Genomic DNA, 20,355 nt, shown 5'->3' on the forward strand with positions numbered 1-20,355 from the left:
AGTGCATTGCCGGAGGACAGTGGGCACCCGGAGAGGAACTTCTGGCATTTTGCACACTAGCGAGTAATCAATAATGGGAGTACCCCCATCAGCAAAATAACTTTTGAAGGACTTGAGAACTCCTCTTTCACTTGTGGAGTTGTGGATGCAGGTTCACAAAGTGGTTGTCCACTTCCGTAAATGCTCCGCTCTTAGCCTGATGTGGTCCAGAACAGTTTAATGCCAGATGTCCTGGGCCAATGGAGACACCTGGGGCTAGTGAGTGCTGCCCTGTTTCTGGATATAACTCATCTCTGTCATAATGGCGGTCTGTTTGAGAACTGTTTCACCTCGAATGTGTCTGTAAAAAGTCCTGAAAGTCAGCAAAATGAGATCTTCCTAATGACCCTCCGCTTGTGACTTCTGCCTCACTAGACACTCTAACAAGGGACATGAATGTAGCTTTGCATGTGCTACTATCGCAATGGATGAAGCCCCAAATCGTTACTGACCGCACCATGTGCGGACATCACACCTAAATGTAGACAACAGTTTTAGAAAGCCATCCCATATCTTGGTTTGGGGTAGGCTTGTGACAGTGTTTAAAACAGAATTATGCAATCACAAGAGGAGATTGAGAGGGAAAATGAAGAGATGTGCACCATACCTCCAAAGGTACCTAATAATAAAGGGATGTCCTATAGTGCTACCTTAAGGCAGGGGTCTTCAAAATGGGGGGCTGGCCCCCCTAGGGGGGCCTCAAGTGATCCCAGGGGGGCACCAGACTCTGGCCAAAAGAAGCATTACACAGATAACAGTGTTTTGTTTTAAGCCGAAACATGCTATTGCATTTTAAAAAAGGTAACAGTACTCAACTGCAATGTTTAAATACGTCTAGACATATTTGAACATTGCCATCTTTATAAAATATTTGTGAACAATTCTGAGGGGGGCCCCAATGATTTTTATTTTTCAACTGGGGGGGGGCATTAAAAAGTTTGGAGACCACTGCCCAAAGGTATTTTTATATGGATCCCTGTAATTATCCAGGAATTATAATTGATCAAGAACTCCCCCATACTCATGAGGTTCAGTCTGCCATGGTAGTACCACCTTACCAGGGTGGGGTGAGGAATTCTATGATGAAGCATGGCACATCATGCTGGTCAGTTTTCTTATCCAGAACTACTGGGTCTGATCTTTCACTTCCGTATTTTTAATATAGAATATAATGTTCTTCAGTATTCCTTTTGATGCCCCGTACTCACTGTGGTTTAAACAGACCCTAGAAATGGTTGAGCCTGTTGTGAGCAGGGGGGACTTTTTAGCACCAATGGTAAACCTATCCTGTGTAAGAGACACTCCCGTCAGAGTGTGTGCTAGGCATTGATCCTGCTCTTTATCAGAGAATCGGAAAGACGTAAATTCCATTTTCACACAGGTACCAAGAAGCCACTACCACTAGGCATTTGGTAAACACCCTTGGGCTACACTGACCACAAAGGGAAGACCTTTGAACTGGTGGTGTTGTCACATACCATGAAGCACAGTAGCTGTGACGAGCTGGACGTATGGAATTTGGAAGTAGGCAACTGTATAGGAGCACCCGCGTTAGCAGTGATAGATGGTCGCAACTGCGAGGCTATATGTTTAGCTGTGTGTGTGGAACTTAAGTCAGTATCCCCGCTGTACCATAACATCACCTATTTGGGAAAAGTTATTTCCTCCCATCCAGGAAGGAAGAATTCAATCTTCCCCGCAAAAAAGTGTTGTTTCATCGGGGAGTCCTTATTTAGAGGCAAAAGTGCCCTCAGAGTCAGATCTCCCTTTGCCTCTTTCCCTTGCTCTCCACATTTGGAGGAGAAAATTCCATTGTGGTCCGAGCAAAGGCTTATTTCCTAAAACTGTGAATCACTAGTGAGGCAGCTAGGATCTGGTCCCTGATTTACACCTGGTTATCAATGGCTGCTTCTTACTTCTTTTCAGCCCGGTGAGGAGAAGTTTCACTCTATTAACCTTGACCGGGTCTTGAAGTTCTCTATGGAGGCTTTAAGCGTGTTGCAAAGCATAAGACAGTCTTAAATCAACCCTTCAGTCTCTAATAAACAGTTATGCTCATCCTGAAACACATGAAGTCTGACACTGTGGTGAAGGATGGGGTCACCACAGACCTTCTGACTCTAAAACAACATAAAAATACAATTTGTACATATCCATGCCCAACTCTAGATGGCAAGTGCCTGCACAGCACCTATATCTACAGCCCTCCTTACTGATACATTCTTTTCGAAGGGACTGAAGGTGGATAGACTTTAAACCTGAAATTGTAGCATTCTGCACAACATTCAGCACCCATTTGCATGGTGTAATCTTTTGCCCTTTTGCAGATGTTCCATGATACTTCTTCCTACTGCAGTGACAGAGGGGGGAGGAGGGAGTCACTGCAGTGACAGAGGGGGGGGGGGGGGGGGGGGAGTCACTTTTTCTCCTGCTGGAGGGTTCCCTAGTGCTGCAGAGAGTTGAAGACCTAATTTTCATGATACTCGTCCACAGTAGGTAGTGTAGCTTCTGCTAGTGTTGTTGCAGACGTCAATGAGGGGATTGAACCCTTTGTTGGGAGTATCAATGGTCCCCTTGTGTGAAGAGATGCTTACTGCATACATGCCACCATTTTAACACAAAAGGAGATGTTAAAAAAATAATTTGGGAGGCTTTATTTTACCTTTTGAAGTACATTGAATCGCAGGCAATTTTAGGCAGGAGACTGCTAAAATAAAGCCATTTTGGAGTCTACTACCTGGATCAGGTCTTTTAGTATGTATGTTATTGTAATCCTTCCAAACCAACAGCTTTCAAAGTCTCGAGCTTTAGATGTCATCTTGTACATTTCTCCATCAGCATGAGGTTGAAGAGAAAGGATGTCCGATATAGGGCAGCTGAGAATACTCTGTTGTCCCTCAGATTTTAGACGAGTCTGACATAGCCACGAATATCATCTCTTAGCCAACCCATGGCACTTATCTGTGTGCAACTAGAATGAATAAATGGATGAATATGCCTTAGCACTAATGTTTTGATGAGAGACCACAAAGACTCTCAGATGATCTCATTAAATTCTTCTTTTTTTTGATGGAGGGGTAAGGTCATCCACGAATCTTGGTAGAGAGTACCAGAGAGATCGGTTGTCCCTTCCGTACGTTCCTCGTAGAGCAAATGCACTGCCCGCCTTCATTGAAATAGCATATGAGCCACAAACTCTGCACCATACTCTGTGTCCAGGCGTTTCCTCTGTTTGCCTGCAGGAACTTTTTTTTAATTTCTTTAAATACATTTGTGATCAGAAACTATAAGCAATCTGAATGCTTTCACATTAGTAGTTCAGTTGGTTATATGCAGTATACCGTACTTCAAGCAGGACATTAGGTTATGTTTTTCATTATAAGTGTACTTTCCACATGTAGTTAGATTTCATAGTCTATAGCTCTTTTTCTTTCATATTTAGTAGATTCACAATTGTTAGTTTTGTAACATGGAATCATGACCAGCACATCAGTCATATCTGTTGAGTTAGCTTTATCTTCTCCTGCTTTTTCATCCTTTAAGTTTACATGCTTATTCCCATATCCAATCCAGCCCTGTCTTTTTTCCATGCTTTCCCAGTGGGACCTCTGTGGTGAACCCAATGTATGGCTATCCGGCGCATTACTAGCTGTAAATCTTCTCTGCCATGAGGCCTAACTGTGTCTCAGTCTATCAGCGTTCTTCACATTTTCTGTCTGAACTGGCACTTGCTGGGAAGATGATGCAAAGATACACGTGATAGGCATCTGTTTTAGCCTTTTTCTGCACAGGGTGGACATTTGTCAAAAAGTGAAGGTATTTTCAGGCAAAAAAGAAATTGTTTCCAGTCAGAAACATTTTTAAAAACTCCCTTTCGTTAAAGCCATAGAGAAAACCAATTTCCAAGGATTTTGTAAAGTTTTTCTGAGGGGTTAAAAAACAAAAAAGGTCAGACAGAGTTCTGAGATCGTGCTGACAGGAGCAGAAAAACACATAACTGTAGCACTTGCCAAATATGAGACATAATGGGATACTGGTGGAAGGTGCTTCTTTAAAAGGAGCAGTGTCAGTTTTCAAGCTTTTCTGCAACGTATTTAGCTATATTGTCCTGCTATTCTCTCACTATTTCCTTAAAATTATTGGCCAATTTAGTCTGCAAGAGGTTGTTTTAAATTGTTTTGCTTTTGCGGTTTGTCTTTTTTTTTTTTTTTTTTTTTTTTAAAGAAAAGAGTACACATGTATATTATGTCAAGAGTGCTCCAGGATCCAGAGCATGTTGGCGACTTATGATTAACAATTGAGATCCCCTGAAAGAGAAGCTCCAGTTTCCCCATTTAAGACAATGGGAGCAGAGTTGATTCCAGCCTTACAAAAAAGCTAGCAATTTCTGTGCAGGGGGAATTAAGTTTGGTTATCACACAGGTATGGTTCTCTCATCTAGCTCACTATGGGACTCTGTCCTATGTGAGCACTTGGTAAAAGGAAAGCAAACCCCCCCTACATTTTAAGAGGGTGATACAAGGTTGTTTTTAAAGTAACTCAACATCAGTGTAGGTTAAATCTGTTTTAAAGCAATTTCAGTTCAAGCTCAAAGGCGGGTGAATTGAATCCTTCCCTAATCAGATGAAAGATGCTCCACCTTAGACGTTTTACATCATTGTTTAACTCCTATATTCACTCTTGCTTCACATAATGCAAGGTGGAGGTTCATCCTATGCAGATGACTAGCTGGTGGTACAAATGTTCAAGGATCAGAGAAGGCAATAATTGACTGCTTGTGAGAGATGAAAATTAGTTACTTACCTGTAACTGCAGTTCTCCAGTCTGTCGTTGAGGTGGGATCCTCACGGTAAGTTTAAATACATAAAGCAGTAAGTCAGTAAAAGTAAAACAAGTAGGCCCCAGTAGGCCTCCTAGAGTATTTTACAGTCTATCCACCTTGTTTTGTGAAAAGACCCAAACTTCAGTATCAACCAATCAGGATTCAGCCCCTCCCAAACACTCCCAACAGAGGCTGAATTCCCTCAGATTTTCTAGTACAAGTGTGAAGTTCAATATCTGTATAATAGGGGAGCCTCTGAGGGGAGGAGGGTGGGTCGCATGTGAATCTATGAGAGATACCAATACTGGAGAACTGCAGTTACAGGTAAGTAACTAATTTTCTTCTCCAGTATTGGATCTTTCATAGATTCACATGCTTGAATCAGAGTAACGAGCAGTAATGCCTTCTTAATTAGTGAATTACCTTGACTGTAATTTTATAGTAATTCTTTAAGTGATGTGACTCACATTAGTTCAGCTTTATACCTCCACCTATATATATATATATATATGGAAAATGTCACTTACCCAGTGTACGTCTGTTCGTGGCATTAGTTGCTGCAGATTCACATGCTGTGCACATCCCGCCATCTGGTGTTGGGCTCGGAGTGTTACAAGTCGTTTTTCTTCGAAGAAGTCTTTTCGAGTCACGAGATCGAGGGACTCCTCCCATTTCGGCTCCATTGCGCAAGGGCGTCGACTCCATCTTAGATTGTTTTCCCCGCAGAGGGTGAGGTAGGAGTTGTGTATGCCTACACAATTGTAATTGTAATAGTGCCCATGCAATGGAGTGAATACGTATGTACCTAATGTAGTTTAAAGTAATATATTTACACATTTTCAAGATCAACTTCTAAACGGCTACAGGCTCCCGGGGAGGCGGGCGGGCGCATGTGAATCTGCAGCAACTAATGCCACGAACAGATGTACACTGGGTAAGTGACATTTTCCGTTCGATGGCATGTGTAGCTACAGATACACATGCTGTGCATAGACTACTAAGCAGTTATCTCCCCAAAAGCGGTGGTTCAGCCTGTAGGAGTTGAAGTTGTTTGAAACAATGTTCGTAATACTGCTTGACCTACTGTGGCTTGTTGTGCCGTTAACACATCTACACAGTAGTGTTTGGTAAATGTATGAGGCGTAGACCATGTAGCTGCCTTACATATTTCGGTCACTGGAATATTTCCTAGAAAGGCCATGGTAGCACCTTTCTTTCTAGTTGAGTGTGCCCTTGATGTAATAGGCAGTGCTCTTTTTGCTTTAAGATAACAGGTTTGAATGCACTTACCTATCCATCTAGCAATGCCTTGTTTAGAAATTGGATTTCCTGTATGAGGTTTTTGGAAAGCAATAAATAATGGTTTTGTTTTTCGAATAACTTTTGTTCGGTCAATGTAGTACATTAACGCTCTTGTGATGTCTAATGTATTTAGTGCTCTTTCAGCTACAGAATCTGGCTGTGGGAAGAACACTGGTAATTCTACTGTTTGATTCAAGTGGAACGGTGATATGACTTTAGGGAAAAATTTAGGATTTGTCCGTAGATCTACTTTATGCTTGTGTATTTGAATAAATGGTTCCTTTATGGTAAATGCTTGAATCTCACTTACTCTTCTTAGAGATGTAATGGCAATTAAAAATGCAACCTTCCATGTTAAGTATTGCATCTCACAAGAGTGCATGGGCTCAAAAGGTGGACCCATGAGTCGTGTTAAGACAATGTTGAGGTTCCATGAAGGAACTGGTGGTGTTCTTGGTGGTATAATTCTCTTTAGGCCCTCCATAAACGCTTTTATGACTGGTATCCTAAATAGTGAAGTTGAGTGCGTAATTTGCAGGTAAGCTGAAATTGCGGTAAGATGTATCTTAATGGAAGAAAAAGCTAGCTTTGACTTTTGCAAATGTAGTAAGTATCTTACGATGTCTTTGGCATAGGGTAAGGGTTGAATTTGATTATTATGGCAGTAATAAACAAATCTTTTCCACTTATTTGCATAGCAATGTCTAGTGGTAGGTTTCCTAGCTTGTTTTATGACCTCCATACATTCCTGTGTAAGGTCTAAGTGTCCGAACTCTAGGACTTCAGGAGCCAAATTGCTAGATTCAGCGATGCTGGATTTGGGTGTCTGATCTGTTGTTTGTGTTGCGTTAACAGATCTGTTTGGTAGTTTGACATGAGGCACTACTGAGAGGTCTAGTAGTGTTGTGTACCAAGGTTGCCTTGCCCATGTTGGCGCTATTAGTATGAGTCTGAGTTTGTTTTGACTCAACTTGTTTACCAGATATGGAAGGAGTGGGAGAGGGGGAAAAGCGTAAGCAAATATCCCTGACCAACTCATCCATAACGCATTGCCCTGAGACTGATCTTGTGGGTACCTGGATGCAAAGTTTCAGCATTTTGCGTTTTCCTTTGTTGCAAATAGATCTATTTGTGGTGTTCCCCAACTCTGGAAGTAAGTGTTCAGTATTTGGGGGTGAATCTCCCATTCGTGGATCTGTTGGTGATCCCAAGAGAGATTGTCTGCTAACTGATTCTGAATTCCTGGAATAAATTGTGCTATTAGGCGAATGTGGTTGTGAATCGCCCAATGCCATATTTTCTGTGCCAGGAGACACAACTGTGTTGAGTGTGTCCCTCCCTGTTTGTTTAGGTAATACATCGTTGTCATGTTGTCTGTTTTGACAAGAATGTGTTTGTGGCTTATTATGGGTTGAAATGCTTTCAGCGCTAGAAATACTGCCAATAGTTCTAAGTTATTTATGTGAAACTGTGTTTGCTGAGTGTTCCATTGTCCCTGGATGCTGTGTTGATTGAGGTGTGCTCCCCACCCTATCATGGAGGCATCTGTCGTTATTACATATTGTGGCACTGGGTCTTGGAAAGGCCGCCCTTGGTTTAAATTTATACTGTTCCACCATTGAAGCGAGGTGTATGTTTGGCGGTCTACCAACACCAGATCTAGAAGTTGACCCTGTGCCTGTGACCATTGTGATGCTAGGCACTGTTGTAAGAGCCTCATGTGCAACCTTGCATTTGGGACAATGGCTATGCATGAGGACATCATGCCTAGGAGTTTCATCACCATTTTGACTTGTATTTTTTGTTTTGGATACATGGCCTGTATTACATTGTGAAATGCCTGAACCCTTTGTGGGCTTGGAGTGGCAATCCCTTTTGCTGTGATGATTGTCGCCCCTAAGTATTGCTGTGTTTGACACGGCAGAAGGTGTGACTTTGTTTAGTTGATTGAGAAACCTAGTTTGTGGAGGCTTTTTATGACATAGTTTGTGTGTTGTGAACACCGTTCTAGCGTGTTGGTTTTGATTAACCAATCGTCTAGGTACGGGAACACATGTATTTGCTGCCTTCTGATATGTGCAGCTACTACCGCCAGGCATTTTGTAAAAACTCTTGGCGCAGTTGTTGTTCCGAAGGGCAACACCTTGAATTGGTAATGTACCCCTTGGAATACAAACCTTAAGTACTTTCTGTGTGAAGGATGTATCGGTATATGGAAATATGCATCCTTTAGGTCTAGTGTTGTCATGTAGTCTTGTTGTTTGAGCAGTGGGATTACGTCCTGTAATGTCACCATGTGAAAGTGATCTGATTTGATGTAGGTATTTAATGTTCTGAGATCTAATATAGGTCTCAGACTCTTGTCTTTTTTGGGTATGAGAAAGTACAGAGAGTAAACTCCTGTTCCTTTCTGTTGGTTTGGTACTAATTCTATTGCTTCCTTTTGTAGCAATGCCTGAACTTCTAGTCCTAGAAGATCTATATGTTGTTTTGACATATTCTGTGTTTTCGGTGGGACTTTTGGAGGGAATTTGAGAAATTCTATGCAATAACCATGCTGGATAATTGCTAGGACCCAAGTGTCTGTTGTTATTTCCTCCCAATGTTTGTAAAACTTGGTTAGTCCCCCCCCCACAGGTGTTATGTGTTGGGGATTTGTGACGTGGAAGTCACTGCTTGTTTTGAGGAGTTTTGGGACTTTGGAACTTCCCTCTATTCTTTTGGAATTGTCCCCCTCTATATTGTCCCCGAAAACTTCCCCGCTGATACTGGCTCTGATAAGTGGGTCTTGTTTGTGAGGTTGTGGGTTCTGTGCTTTGTCCTCGAAACCCCCCCCGAAACTGTCTCTTTCGAAATGTGCCTCTGCTCTGTGGGGAGTAGAGTGTGCCCATGGCTTTGGCCGTATCTGTGTCTTTTTTAAGTTTTTCGATGGCAGTGTCCACCTCCGGCCCAAACAACTGTTGTCCGTTGAATGGCATATTTAGCACGGCTTGTTGTATTTCCGGCTTGAATCCTGATGTACGCAGCCATGCATGTCTCCTTATTGTCACTGCTGTGTTTACAGTTCTAGCAGCTGTGTCTGCAGCGTCTATTGCTGACCGTATCGGATTGTTTGAGATGCTCTGTCCTTCTTCCACTACTTGCTGGGCTCTTTTTTGGAACTCCTTGGGCAAATGTTCTATAAAGTGTTGCATTTCGTCCCAATGAGCCCTATCGTATCTGGCCAACAAAGCCTGTGAGTTTGCAATACGCCACTGGTTTGCTGCCTGTGCCGCCACTCTTTTTCCTGCTGCGTCGAATTTACGACTCTCTTTATCTGGAGGTGGTGCATCTCCTGAAGTGTGTGAGCTCGCCCTCTTGCGAGCTGCCCCTACTACTACTGAGTCCGGTGTTAGCTGTTGTGTGATGTACACAGGGTCTGTTGGTGGCGGTTTATATTTTTTCTCCACTCTTGGAGTAATGGCCCTTCCTTTTACAGGCTCCTCAACACTTGTTTGGAGTGCTTTAGCATTCCAGGTAGCATGGGGAGACTCTGATACTGGCTGTGTGTGGACGACAGCGTATTAAATAGAAAGTCGTCTTCAATTGGCTCTGAATGCAGGTTGACATGAAACGCCGCTGCCCTTGACACCACCTGTGCGTAAGCTGTACTATCTTCTGGTGGTGACGGTCTAGCTGGATAATAGTCAGGACTATTATCTGACACTGGCGCATCATAAAGATCCCACGCGTCTGGATCGTCTTGAATCATCCCTGTATGAGTCGGGGATTGCATCACTGGTGGTGTGGCTACCGGCAATGGTTGCGGAGAGCGTGGTGGAGACGGTGGCAGGCTTACTTGTCTAGCCACCTTAGCCTGTGGCTGCTTGTCCTTCTCCTGGAAGGCAAGTTTGCGTTTCATTCTAATAGGAGGGAGAGTGCTGATCTTCCCTCTTTCTTTTTGAATGTGGAGCCTTCTTTGGGTGTAGTCTGGCTCTATTGTCTCCAGTTCCTGTCCAAATCTATGTGTTTTCATTTGTGAGGATAGTCCTTGTTCCTCTGTGTAGGAACTTGTCTTCGGTTCCGAGGCCGGATGTTTCGGTATCGAAACCTTTTCGGCTACTTTTTTCGGTTCCGACGCAACCTTTTTTATTTTCGGCGTTGTGGTCTCTCGGTGCCGACCCATTTCGGTGCCGCTGTTTCGGTGCCAAACTTGCTCAGAGCCGCTGTCTCGGGCCCGAGATTGCTGTGTGGCGGTATCTCGACCTGAGTCGGATGACTTCGACACCAGCGTGCCCTTTTTCGGTGCCGATGATCGGTCACCTATTTTTTGGGTTAAGCCATGGCCTGTTGGCGGTGGCGTCCCCTGGGCTTTTGTTGTCTTCTCGTGAGTTTTATGTTTCAACGTCTTACTCACGGTTTTCGGCGTTTCTTCGGGGTCGAGCTCGTCCGAGTCCGATTCCTGGATGGAGAAGGTTTCTTCTTCCTCCTCGAAACGCCCTTGTCCTGTCGGCGCCGACGCCATCTGCAGTCTTCTTGCTCTTCGGTCTCTTAAGGTCTTCTTGGACCGAAACGCTCGACAGGCTTCACAGGTATCCTCCTTGTGCTCTGGGGACAGACACAAGTTACAGACCAGATGCTGATCTGTATACGGATACTTGTTATGACATTTTGGGCAGAAGCGGAATGGGGTCCGTTCCATCAGCCTTGAAGAGACACGTGGCCGGGCCGACCAGGCCCCGACGGGGAGTCGAAAAAAAAACCAAAGGGCCACCGGAGCTCTTCAAAAGTCAGTGTCGATCTGTTGTAACTAACCCGATACCGAACGCAAACATTACCGACAATTTTTCCGAGATTCAAACTAACTTTCCGACCCGAAATACGGAGCGAAAAGGAACACGTCCGAACCCGATGGCGGAAAAAAAAAATCTAAGATGGAGTCGACGCCTATGAGCAATGGAGCCGAAATGACTCGAAAAGACTTCTTCGAAGAATAACAACTTGTAACACTCCGAGCCCAACACCAGATGGCGGGATGTGCACAGCATGTATATCTGCAGCTACACATGCCATCGAACATATATATATACAAATCAATAGAAGAGCAATAGAAAAGCTGTGCGGCAGAAAGTTTTGACACAATCTGTTTTGTTATTGTTTTGAGGTCTACAACATGTTAACACAATATAACAAAGCGAATAATTTGAAGCACATCATTAGAGTAAACCACACTGTGATATAAAATTAGATATTAACGAGACTAAGAACCAATATCGAACATACCTTGAGTGTGGTGGTGGGATGTGTAAGAGGCTCACCTTAACTAAATAGATGCCTCAGCACTGCCTGTCCCACTGCTGTATCGACGTTATTAGTTTCCTCAAGACAGTAATGCCTTGTAAATGTATGCTGGCTGGACCATGTTGCTGCTCTACAGATGCTATGTAGTGGCACACCTGCAAAGAGTGCAGCTGAAGTGGTTACCGATCTTGTAGAGTGGGCTCTCACCTTGGTGTGGAGCGGTTTACCTGCCTTTGAATGGCAGAATTGAATTGCCAGGCCAATCCATCTTGCTATAGTCTGTTTGGACACCGCGTGCCCCTTTCTTGTTCCGCCAAATGCTACAAATAATTGATCAGACTGGCGGATGGCTTGAGTTTTCTGTAGATAAAACTTTAAACATCTTTTAATATCAAGGGAATGTAATGTCTTTTCGGCTACTGATTGCGGATTTGGAAAAAAGGTTTTTAAGATGACTGGTTCATTCAAGTGAAACTTTGAGGGAACTTTCGGGATGAATTTAGGATTTGTTCGCAGGATCACACCTGAGTTTGTGAATTGGAGGAAAGGCTGTTTGACAGTGAAAGCCTGAATGTTACTGACTCATTTGGCTGAAGTAAAAGCTAGCAGTAACGCTGTTTTCCATGAGATGAATTTTAGATCAGCTTTGTGGATCGGCTCAAAAGGAGCTTTCATGAGCTGCATCAACACAACATTCAAGGACCATAATGGCAGAGGTTTTCTAACTGGCGGGAAAACCCGAAAAAGGCCCTTCATGAATTGCTTGACAATTCTTGTGGAACATAATGAGACTCTGTGTGGTGATCTGCGGTATCTGGAGATTGCTGCCAGATGTACCCGAATGGAGGAATATGAAAGTCCTGACTTTGCCAGGAGCAGGAGATATGGAAGTACCTGTTCTGGAGGAGCAGACAAAGGATGTATATCTTCTGCTGCACACCATATACAAAACTGTTTCCATTTAAGTTTATAGGTTTTGTTGGTAGTGTCAGCTCTAGCTTTTGCCAAGATGTCTCTACACTCAGGGGAAATGTTGAGATTCAAGTATTCATTGTATTTAGGAGCCAGGCCGACAAATGAAGAGATGACGGATCTGGGTGTCTGACTTGTCCCTGTGTATCGTTAAGAGTCGGACTCTGTCTGAGTCGTAGATGTGGCCGTTCGGAGAGCATGAGGAGCTCCGTGTACCAGACTTGTCTGGGCCATCTGGGAGCTATGAGCAGAAGGCGACACCCCTCTGTCTTCAGTTTGTTGATGACTCTCGGAATGAGTGGGATCGGAGGAAAAGCGTAGGCATAAACTCCGGACCATCTCATCGAAAACGCATTCCCCCACGAACCTCTTTGGGGAAGCCAACTTGCGTAGAACTGGCATTTCTTGTTCTCGAGAGTGGCAAATAAGTCTAGGTTCGGTTTGCCCCATACTAGAAAAAGGCTGTTGAGCGTTTTTTGGTCTAGCTCCCACTCGTGATAAGGAATCACTGTCCTGCTCAGGGTATCTGCTAGAACATTGGTTTGTCCTGGCACATGCTCCGCTTAGAGTGAAATATTGTGCTTGATGGCCCATGTCCAGATTTTCTGTGCTAGCTGCGAGAGTTGTAGGGATCTCGTGCCTCCTTGTTTAGATAAAACCTGCTGGTTGTGTTGTCTGTCCTGATTAAGACGCTTGAATTTTGTATCTTTGGCAAGAAAGCTTTTAGAGCTAAGTGTATTGCCTTGAGTTCTAGGTAATTGATGTGTAGCTGAACCTCTTTCGCATTCCAGGTTCCGCTGATTTGCAGGTCCTGGCAGTGTGCACCCCATCCTTCGAGAGAGGCATCCGTTTTTACTATGTAACTGGGTGTTTGAAGAAGGAATGGCAGTCCGTTTGACAAATTGGTTAGAGTCGCCAACCACCTCATGGTGTTTTTCATTAGAGGCGTTATGCGAATCTCGTCTTCGAAGGAACCTTTGATCTGGGTCCACTGTATGTCCAATTGCTCTTGCAGGGGTCACATATGGAGCCTGCAATCTGGGACTAGCGGAATGCATGATGAGATCATCCCTAGCAATGATTTGTAGATGCGGACTGAAACAAACTTTTTTCTGGAGAGCCTGTCTGCCAAGGAGGTTAACTTTTGTTTCCTCTCGTGAGATGTGTACGCTTTGTTGCGGACTGTGTCTAGTATTGCTCCCAAGAAGCTTAATACCTGTTTGGGGTGGAGCTGAGATTTTTGGTAGTTGACTACAAACCCCAGGCTGTGTAACAATTGAAGGCAATAAGTCATATCTCCTATTACTTGCGACTTTGAGGGTGCCTTTATAAGCCAGTCGTCCAGGTAAGGAAAGACCTGGATACCTGACTGGCAGAGATGTGCTGCTACCGGAGCCAACATTTTTGTGAAGATTCTGGGGGCTGATTTGAGACCGAATGGGAGAACTCGGAATTGGAGGTGCATACTTCCCACTTTGAACCTTAGGAATTTGCGGTGGTTGCGATATATGGGGATATGAAAATAAGCATCCTGGAGGTCTAGGGATGCCATCAGATCTCCAGCATTTAACAGACGCAGGATATCTTGCAGTGTTACCATCCTGAATGACCATTTCTTTAGAAACTTGTTCAGTGCTCTTAAGTCCAGGATGGGGCGCCAGTCTCCTGAGGGTTTCTTTACGAGGAAAAAACGGGAGTAGAATCCTCTGTTCTTTTGAGATAAAGGGACTGGTTCTACTGCGCCTTTTCTCAGCATCACTCTTACTTCCTTGAGGAGTTGGTTCATCCTCGGAGGCGGTGGGCCCGATGGAGGAACAATTGGTGGTGTTTGTGTGAATTCCAGAGTATGACCTCCGGCCACTACATCGAGTACCCATCTGTCCGATGTTATAGCCTCCCATTGGGGGAAATAGGAAGTGATGCGACCTCTGACCCTCGATGTTGGTTGGTGGGTGGGGAAGTGCTAAGATGACCGGCGGGTCATTGTTTTCTGCCTGTATCTCTTCCTCGGGCAGCTCCTCTTCCTCTAGCTGGATGTTTGTAAGCTGCGGCCGGTGGTAACCTATAATGCTGCTGTTGCTGGTGGTACTGGTGTCGTGATCCTGTGGAGGAAGACTGATATTGGGATCTGTATTGTTGGTATCCACCTCAAAAGGAGTAAATTTCCTCTTCCCCTTGCTCCACAAAAAGGTTGTTTTTTATATTGCAGGGTACCTAGGGATTTTGCCGTATCGGTATCGGTTTTGATAGCCTGCAACATGTCGTCGACATGTTTCCCAAATAAACTTTCTCCATCAAAAGGCATGTCGAGAACACGACTCTGGACTTCCAGTCTAAATGAAGTAGCCTTAAGGCATCCTTGCCTGCGCAGGACTGCTGCGCCAGCTAATTGTCTGAAGCCAGTGAGAGAAATGTCTATTGCGCTGTCTATAATCTCTGCGGAGACCCTTTTCTCCCTCCTGCAACACCTTTTTTGCTTCCACCTTGACGTCTTCTGGCAGTAGATCTAAAAAGGCAGACATGTCTGCCCACATTTGGCGATCGTACCTTCCCAGGATGGCGAGGTAGTTAGCCGCCTTAACTGTGACCGCTGCAACAGAGGAGAATTTCTTGCCGATATTGTCTAATCTCCTTCCTTCTTTGTCTGGGGGAGACGCTATAGGTGCGGAGGGGTTTTTGGAACGTCGCTGAGCCGCCTGTGATATGACAGAATCAGGTTTTGGCTGTGAGACTAGACAGGCCGGAGAATCATCTTGGGCCTTGTACTTTTTCTCTAGTCTTGGCATTTGTGAAGGCACTGTTGCCGGATTCTTCATTGCCTTCAAACCCTCCTGCCATAAGAAATCTACAATGGGTATAGCTCTTACCGATCTCTTTGATGGCTCTTTGAAGTCGTACAAAAAACATTCGGTTTCATGAGAAACAATTGCAAGGCCAAAACGTTTTGCCGCTCTCTCTATTAAATTATGGAAACCTCCTATGTCCTGTGGAGGAGAATCTACCGGACCTGCTGGCGGTGGAGATGGTGTGGGGACGAGATAATCATCCCATTCACTAGCCGCTGAGTCTCTTAGCTCACCCTCTTCCCTTTCGTCGTCTGACGAGGAATGAGCTTCCTGAGTTTGGCTAGTTGCCGGTATGCTAGCCTGTGGTGTTTCCGAAAGATTAGTAGTCTGGGTTTGCCGAGGTGTCTGGTAGCTTTCAGGTCTAGGTGGCGTGGTCTGAGTTGATGGTGGAAACCTTTTATAGTAGTCATTCAACATATATTGTAGGTCTGCTACTAATGTGCTAGGCATGGCGAGGGGCGATTGTTGTTCTGCCTGTGGATAGGATGTTGAGGCATAACTAGGCTGGTAATGCTGTTCCTCCTCATCATCAAACTCTTGGCACTTGACATTGAGTTGGGACAGGCTACTAGCTGCCCCAAACATTCCGTCATTTTGAGAGTATTCATCATCGTCATCATCATCTAAAAGATGTTGTGGTGGGTATGGCAACACTTTACTTGGTGAGGTATGCATTGGCGGAATATTAGACGCCTTGTCCCCCATGGTAATAAGTGAAAGGGGTAGGAACCTGATGGAGTCGTCCTGATGATATGAGGAATGGTGCGGCGAAGTATCCAGGTAGGTGGATGGTTTATACACTGTTAGTGCTGTGGACGATATGATCGTCGACGGTTCTCTCGTCGACGGTTCCGTCACTGACGGCGTCTTCTCTGACGGGTCCTTCGTCGACGGGTCCTTCGTCGACGGGCCCTTTATGGACGATGGTTCCTTCGTCGACCGTTGTTTCGTCGACGTGTCGTCTGTAGGTGCCGTCGTCGGCAGTGCCTTTTTAAACCTCATTGAGAGGTGCTTCATAGATGGGAGTGCCCTGGTCGATTGGTGAACCCAGGAGGCCTCCGCCGATGTGGTTGCCGACGAAGCTTTCTTAAAAAATGTTGCCGTAATTATCGTCGTCGACGATAACGGCGACGTCATAATCATCGGTGAGACCGCCATTGTGAACGTCGACGATACAGTAGTAGATGTTACCGTCGACGGGGTGGTCGTCGACGGTTGTTTTTTCCCTGAAGAGACTTTTTTCTGGCTCTTTTTGGGGTGACAGAGACAAGGATGCCTTTTTTTTTTTAAGTGCTTTTTCGATGCAAAGGCATAGTAGGTTCGGAATTAACCTTTTTTGGCAAATGTTTTAATGTCTCTGAGTGGGAAACATCCTTTTTTGCCTCAGTAGAGACTTGTTTTGTCTTTTTGGGCACCTTCCTTGGTGGCTCATCAGACCTTCTACTTCTCTCACCTGTTCTTTTCTGAGGGCGAGAAGCCTGTGATGACGCTTCGCTGTCGTCTGAGGAAGGATGTTCTATGGCTTTCTGTTTTTGCAGCCATAAGAGAAGTCTACCCTCACGGTCCTTGAGGGTTTTTTGACTAAAGGTGCGACAGATTTTGCAGTCTCTCACCTTGTGGTCTGGATGGAGGCAGTAGATACACTTCTTGTGGGGTCATCAACATGCAGTCTCTTCTTCCCACAATTGTCACAGTCTCTGAACAGACACTTCTTTGTCTTTTCAGACATGGTAAAGCTGTAGAGCTAGATTCCTGAGAGAAGCAATCTTCAGTCAGAAATAAGGAAAAAACTGAGCAGAGCTCAGGGAGACTCCCTTCACACGACGTGCGGTAGAAAATCTGAGGGAATTCAGCCTCTGTTGGGAGTGTTTGGGAGGGGCTGAATCCTGATTGGTTGATACTGAAGTTTGGGTCTTTTCACAAAACAAGGTGGATAGACTGTAAAATACTCTAGGAGGCCTACTGGGGCCTACTTGTTTTACTTTTACTGACTTACTGCTTTATGTATTTAAACTTACTGTGAGGCTCCCACCTCGACGACGGGGATGATTCAAGCATGTGAATCTATGAAAGATCCAATACTGGAGAACCACAGTACTTGCTATGAACAGTTTGAAATGAGGTGATGTTAATGGAAGAAGAGGAACTTGCTTTGTTTCCAAGTACCTAATTTTCGATGCCCTTGGTTCAATACTGTGTGGTATGAGGCCTAGGTCTTTGGCTGGACCTAGAAGTGTGTAAAATGTACATTTTCAGATTTCAACTGGCTACAAGCATCTAGACACCACTGCACAATGGGTGCCCCACCTAGGGAATTTCCTTGCTTGAGACATGCAGGGCAGGGGTGTTAGAACAGTAAATACCCTTGGGGCTTAAAGACCAATTTCACCTAACACGGCATGTTTCTACTGACTCATGCGATAAATATCCAAAAGGTAGATACACAGCAAAAAATGGATTTATGTGGACATTTCCCTGGCATCTGCCCAACTTCTACCTTAGAATGCAGCTACTAACATGTGTAAGCCCTGAAATTCATAGGCCTGGGAAGGAGCTCACCCTCACTGTATGATTAGCAGAGCAGAGAACATAACTTAGCCTGCTCCTCAAAGCCTGAAGACATCTATTTAGGGACAGCTTCAGCGAAGTTGTGGCAGCATGAGGCATCTGGGTAACTGGACCTTTCCTGCAGATGCCCGTCAGTGTCAATCCTACAGCCATGCAATAATAGGGGCTTTTACATATAATAATTTAAGTCCCAACAGGCTACAACTCGCTCTCCCAGGAAAAATAAAGCCCCTTCTTGAATTTCTATGTACTGGAAAAGGATAAAGTACTGGCCTGCTCTCCTCGTATCACCTGTTTGAACCTATAGACTGGGTACAACTTTCATTAGAAGGAACAGTCATACATCACTGTAATAATGCATTAGCTGCAGGATCTCCACCCCAACACGTTACCATCAACATGAAGACATGTTACCAAAAGTAGCTTATCCACTGCGGAGCAAGAAGCATAAAAAATAATATTTAAATACAATCATGATGTTTACCAGCATTCCAGTCAAATGGATTAAAAGTGTCACAAAAGTTACATATGAAAAAAAATGATTCTCAGCCTGTGTCTGCATCATTCCTATAGTAAAGTGCAAGGTGAATGAGTGATGCATAAGCTTGACTGTTAGCTGATAGGGATAGTGGACGAACGCCATCAGCCACAAAAGACCTCGCTCTGCTGACAACCTGACACTGCACTGAAGCACTTCAAATCACAATAAAAGATATAAACAGAAGCGTAACTGGGTCGTCTACCTTTTGTGGGGATGGAGAAGCTTTGATGTAAAATGGGTTGTTTGCTTGTTCTTCCTTTCTTGCAGCACGCCTCTAAAATTAAAAGAATAAACAAGTTATTCCTTGCAATCACATTGCCTTAAATAATTAGTTAGGGAAACTATTCAGAGGAAAAACAGTCTGAGATTAGTTACCATCACAGTGTTTAAACTACCTACTCCAAACTGTTTTCTAACAACTTATGGACCACAACCGTCTTAGTTATGAATTTATGAACTTTAGCTTCTGGCTCAGGTAAAAACTGTTTCATCCCTGTGGCTGTTTGCATCAGGTTATGGACCCAGGGCATGACCATCAACCACACTCTACACGATGCACACAGACCTTGGTATAAGCATCAGTCCAAGGACACAGCCTTTGAACAAGACCAGCGCCCCTAATCCCCCAGAAACAGCCGTACTTGTCCAGTGAGATCATTACAAGTGTCCAGAAACTGACTCAGTGCCTGTTAATGAACGTTTTCAAGATCAAGAGCTGCATGGTATTCGACTCTCAAATACTACTGAACGGATTTACATAAAACAAAAAAAGAATATACTCTGAGCAATGGTCTTTCTAAATGTCAGTTTCTGTGTAATTCCAGTCAGCAGTTATCGCAGATGTAGAGACCGAAAATCCTATGGGACGGAAATATGACATTCTTTCAGGTGTTACCCAACAAGTACCCACTCCTTGTTCCATTCTTCATTAAATTAGAAACAATGAACCTCTGCTCAATTAACCAAGCATCTGCTGAACCACTGGGCAGATTTGTCAAACAACGCACCAAGTTATCAGTGAGGTATATGAAGAAGTAACCCTTTGAAGCCCAACCAGCACTTTTTTCTAAATTAAAGAATGTAGTAGCATCAAAAATGTCCACTTCTTATGAACTAGCCAACGGTTTCTAAAGTCACCAGTGAACTACACACAGGTATGTAGGAAAATGAGTACATAAGAAAATGCACCAAGTAACTTCTGAAAATGGAGTATCAACGATTTGGAGGTATTCAAAGATATGGTAATTACAAATTGAATTTATAACAGAATAGCAGTACATCATGCTAAAGAGCTACAGCTCTAGGTGTGATGTATCTGTGTTTGTGCAATATGATCACAAAGCTATCATTATAGCTCCAAACATACCTTTGCAAGCTCCTCTTCACCCATTTCTGGCCGACTGTGTTTCACATGTCTGTGCTCTTCTTCGTGGAATATGGCCTTGGGTTTTTCATCTTCGGATTCACTATCAGAAGGAGGTTCATTGATCCAGGCATCTAGGTCAAGCCTGGTAAATAAGAATACCTTAGACCACTTCACACAGTTCAATGAATAAAATATTCAAGTGATCTGCATCTCCAAGAGGCAACTTTAATCTTACCTCCTTACTATGGTGGTGGTGGTCATCACCACCTGAAAGCGTACCAAGGTCAGTGCGCATAGGTGAAGAGAATGCCAAACTATACAGGCATTTCTGCATAATAAAGTGGTGTATCATAAATAATAACACACTAATCACCAAGGAAAAACCATATTTGTGTTTAACTGAAAAGATTTAAGTGCATTACATCTGGCAGCTAAAATTATACATATGGGTATACATATACAACCTGTCACTAATCCACCTTTGGGTTCTGGAGTAGTGTGCTACTCACAGAAAAGTGATTCAATGCCTCGTCAGGGGTAGTAAGATCTACTTAATACAATTACACACACACACACACATATATGGAAAATGTCACTTATTCAGTGTACATCTGTTCGG

At 44.0% G+C, this 20,355-nt stretch overlaps 1 protein-coding gene across 1 annotated transcript in view; it reads right to left on the minus strand.

The window, feature by feature from the left end:
• AP3D1 (adaptor related protein complex 3 subunit delta 1) overlaps positions 1-20,355 on the minus strand; it is a 437,106-nt gene that overhangs the window by 239,986 nt on the left and 176,765 nt on the right. The window contains exons 17-18 of the mRNA XM_069217822.1: positions 19,737-19,878; positions 18,573-18,644 (exon numbers count right to left, since the gene is read on the minus strand). Coding sequence (XP_069073923.1) covers positions 18,573-18,644; positions 19,737-19,878 — 214 coding nt within the window. The remainder of the gene's footprint in view (positions 1-18,572; positions 18,645-19,736; positions 19,879-20,355) is intronic.

This window comes from Pleurodeles waltl, chromosome 12, assembly GCF_031143425.1.
Source record: "Pleurodeles waltl isolate 20211129_DDA chromosome 12, aPleWal1.hap1.20221129, whole genome shotgun sequence".
Classification (NCBI taxonomy): Eukaryota; Metazoa; Chordata; class Amphibia; order Caudata; family Salamandridae; genus Pleurodeles; species Pleurodeles waltl.